The 4388-nt window shown below is 36.8% G+C and overlaps 1 protein-coding gene across 1 annotated transcript; it reads left to right on the top strand.

Moving 5' to 3' along the window:
• LOC18769935 (auxin-responsive protein SAUR50) lies at positions 3456-4388 on the top strand. Its single transcript, XM_007202728.2, has one exon. The coding sequence runs from the start codon at positions 3770-3772 to the stop codon at positions 4088-4090; it is 321 nt and encodes a 106-aa protein (XP_007202790.1). The 5' UTR covers positions 3456-3769; the 3' UTR covers positions 4091-4388.

The following is a 4388-nucleotide window of genomic DNA, read 5'->3' as shown; positions in this document are numbered from 1 at the left end:
TCAAATTTGTTTTACCTAACTCAGATTTGGTCTTGTGCTGATCGGTTTTCACAGAGCTTAATTTGTTCAAAAACTTGTGCTGATGCAGAGTAACGAATGTCATTACATTAATTGAGTGTTCGAAAGGGCTTCTGAATGTAAATGCAGAGAGATGCATGCATGCCAACGCCGGAGAATTCTGACTTTTGATGCATTGATATGTAAATTAGATACCCAAGTTTTTCTGAGATGACTAGATTGGTAAGCTGAAATGTCAGCAACAGTTATGATGCTGTCATCAAATTCAAGCAGCCATCTGTATTTTGTCTCTATAAGGTTTCTTGAAGACAAAAGTAACATGGCCTTCACATGTTCATGAATTGATGTGTAGGTTGAAAACATCTTCTGCAACACAAGAGCCTTGTGTTGATTGACAATCATGGTTTCTGCCTCAGTGACGATGATATGGCCTCTACTAACTCCAATTCAATTCTGACCTTCATATGCTCTATCCATATATATTCATATCCACAACATGGGTAGCCGCATATATAGACATTACCACCACTCTTTCTATTCAATCTCACATCGAGACTGTGACTTGTTTCGTTGGTATTGGAATTTGGATCTCAATGAGTTTTCCCCAAAGGACAGAACTATTACCAATAAATCACTCTACCCCCTCAATTCAGTTTTTAAATTCTATAATCCTCAAACTTTTAAGGTTGTGTCACTTTAGTTGTTCTGTCAAAATATATAATTTTCTTCTCTTGTTTCATCCAAAAGTGCATTGCGACTTCAATTTGGGACAAAATAGGAGAAGAAAGAAGTTGATAGGTTGGCGAAGTATATACAACATGGGTGAACATTTTTACCCTAAATTTTGAGAGAGAAGCGAACAAACATTGATTGAAGGACCAAAGTGACACAAAATTAAAAGTTGGATAGCACTATAGAATTCTAAAACTTTATTCAAAGACCAAAGTGAGAATTGAGTAATTGAGGAACTAAATATTAAAATTGGTTCATGACGTCATGATACGAATTTTGTGACTTTGTATGTACGTATGTATGTAGGAATTCAGGACAATCATTTGGAATGGGAAAGAAAACAAAAAAGTGAAGTTGCAGGCAGACAGATGGGCATGCTGACCTTGAAGCTCTGAGGATGGCTTTTTGAGAGCCTTAGAACATGGCTCAATAAATTCTCCCAAAAAAGTGAGTCAGGTTAGAGATATACCGTGTAAGTTGAAACTGGTGGTGCTCGTTTGAAGAGGAATATATGTCCACATACCAGCTTCCTTTGTATATATCTGTATGGTCTGGTTTTTGTTTTTATCAAAATCCCACATGGGCAGTCTTGAATGGTGAGACATTTCCGAAACTAATTGCAGCACAAGGAACTCAAGTTGAACATGTGCACCCTACAATTATCTGTCATGGATTTTCATGTAAGAATTCATATCTACAGAAGTTTATAATGTTTGAAGGAATTTAAATTTATTTATTTTTAATTTCTGGTTCTGAATGAGTTTCAGTGCCAGAAGGCAGCAAGCAACACCAATAGGTGTGAGCAGTTTGCTCCCCATTTTGGCGGCCTAGGGCAACTGGGCTGACATTGGGAGGGTCTTAAGGGAAGGCTGCCCTTTAGCTGTTGGGCAATATGGAAGTTTGGTATGTTTCTATTTATGTGAGTTTGTGTACATGACAAACCAGCATAGAAAAAAAAAGGTGAGACAAAAAATGTGAGCATTTGGGTCCCCTAAGGAGAGACGCAGTTAGTTAGGGAACTGGATTTTTAACCATGGCTTGTAGCCCTTACACCCATTTGTGGGGGCAATTTTGCCCATAAACCAGTTAAATATTCATTCTATTGAATTAGGGTTGTTCGGACGTGAGCATAAGGCGAATTGTAAAATCAAACGTTTTAACTTTGAATATTTATTTATGTAACGACATATCCACATGACACATGTACTTAGCGGGTAGTTGCTTATAAACTTTATCAAGATAAATCAAAGTGGGTTGTGGAGATTTTCTTCTTTAGCCAGGAAAAGATATAGAAAGTGAATGCTGCATTATTTGGACCACCTTTCACAAAAAGGCTTCTATTGCACTTGCCATCCAAAATCTGTTCCGTTCCTGACAGATTTTATGTTGGTTTTAGGTAGCTGGGGTTGTTTTCCCTTTTATTCTTAAGAGTTGTGATCCATAAGTAACTTAGGTTAAATCATGAGATGTGATGTGTATCTAATTACCATTTGATCTAAGAGCTGATAAGATATTATTATTATTATTCAAATTAAATATTTAGTTGCTTATAATTCTATCTTTACAGATCATAATTTTAACATTTTTTTATTTATTGGTTTCATTGTTTTGTGATTATAAATGGAATGCCTATGTCAAAGTTTATTCAATCATGCGTGATCTTTAATAGAGGTGCACCAAATTATCTAAATTTTGATGTTTGTAATGGCCTTTTATGGCTAGTTTGCATTGACTTTTTGTAGTTAATGATTTTTTTAACTGAATTATGAATACAATCCTAGAATTTCTCAGAAAAAAAAAAAAGAACGGTTGCCCATTCATCTATTAAATAAAATACAGAGTGGCTTTCTTTTTTGACCAAAAATTGGACTGTACGTACGTACCCAAAAGTTTACCAAACAAAAAACAGATGGCAATTTCTTTAGCTGGTGGGATGCAATGGTGTGACAATGAAATGTAAAGTTTACTTTTATACATCACCTCCTTTTTTGAATCATTAGAAAAATACAGGATATGTCGAGGAAATTGACCTTTATTTATGAAAGGGCTCTTTCATTAACCTTTAATCAGGTTATTATAATGCTAATCTCTTTGAGTTTAGGACTAATTTGTAATGGATGGAACACTACTTTTCTGTATCTTTTAAAAGTTGATCGTGTTTGTATTTTCCTAAATTGCTGATTAATATGATATTATAAAATATTAGAAGTATAATTTGGACTCATTTGGGCCACACAGCAATAATATATGTACGCATTCTTGTCTTCATCAATACTTTTGAAGACACATTCTAATTGCGGTTAACGGGTTGAGAGGGATAACACAGTTTGAGAGGGACAGAACCATCCGTCCAGAAAGACATTATAGATTTTTCTTCGCCCAGGGCACTGTGCTTGACAGCAAAATTGGAACAAATTAATTCATTCTCGAATTTTCTGAACCTCATATACTTGCAACGGAGTACATACGCAACGTTCCTCTTTCTCTCTGTCTCTCTCCTCATTTATAATGATACGTGAAAACCCTATTACACGTAAGTTTTAATTTCTTTACAAATGTGAGTCGTGTCTTTATTAGAGATATACGACATTCAAGATGATTAGATAAGACAGTATGTATAACAAAATACACGTACGAGTAAGATAGAAAGTAGTACAAAGAGAGAGAGAGAGAGAGAGCGGGGGCCCACGGTGTACAATTAGAGGGAAGCAAGGGTAGGCCAAGCCCCAATGGGGTTTGCTAGCTAACTGCATGCCCTTGAACACTATTTTCCCCAAATGACTTGTGGGTTGTTCTTAGCCCCCACAGCTCACATGGCTTTGTTTTCTCTCAAACCAATTCCCTCGTTCCCACTATCCCCATATAAATACCTCTCCAACCCTCCAATCTCCACACCAGAACATCACACGCTTCTCTCATCTCTCTCTCTCTCTCTCTCTCAACCAAGTAAAACTATATTCAAAGCTAGCAAGCAAGCAAACACAAGTTTACAAAGCACTTCACCCAAAACACAGAGAACATGGCAATCAGCAAGAAGTCGAACAAGCTTCCTCAAACAGCAGCTCTCAAGCAGATTCTGAAAAGATGCTCAAGTTTTGGGAAGAAAAATGGTTACAACAATGAAGGTGGTCTTCCTGAAGATGTGCCAAAGGGGCATTTTGCTGTGTATGTTGGTGAAAACAGAAGCAGATACATTATCCCAATTTCATGGCTGGGCCATCCAGAGTTTCAAACTCTGCTCCAAAGGGCAGAGGAGGAGTTTGGGTTTAACCATGACATGGGCTTGACTATTCCTTGCGAAGAAGTCGTTTTTCGCTCTCTGATGCATCAAATATATTGATTTCATTGATTGATCATGAAGAAAGGAGGGCTTGTTGTTTTTGGTGTCTGCAACAAATATTTGCAAGAGAGATGAAGCTAATTTGCTTGGCTGGCTACCTGCTTCATTCATTCTTAGACGTCCTTGATTAATTTGTATTATAATTGGCGGCTCTGACCGTGATTTATTAACTCTTTTTTTTCGAGATAATTGTATATTATTGATACATATGATCATGTAAGCAGTTTTTCTTCAGTGGTGGTTACACTCAAATCAAAGAATTCAAGGGAGCTCCTCCCAGGCTCTCCCTTTTCCAATC

This window comes from Prunus persica, chromosome G7 (genome assembly GCF_000346465.2).
Source record: "Prunus persica cultivar Lovell chromosome G7, Prunus_persica_NCBIv2, whole genome shotgun sequence".
Lineage (NCBI taxonomy): Eukaryota > Viridiplantae > Streptophyta > Magnoliopsida > Rosales > Rosaceae > Prunus > Prunus persica.
Note: the sequence above shows the minus strand (reverse complement) of the source record. Positions and strands in the feature narration are given on the sequence as shown.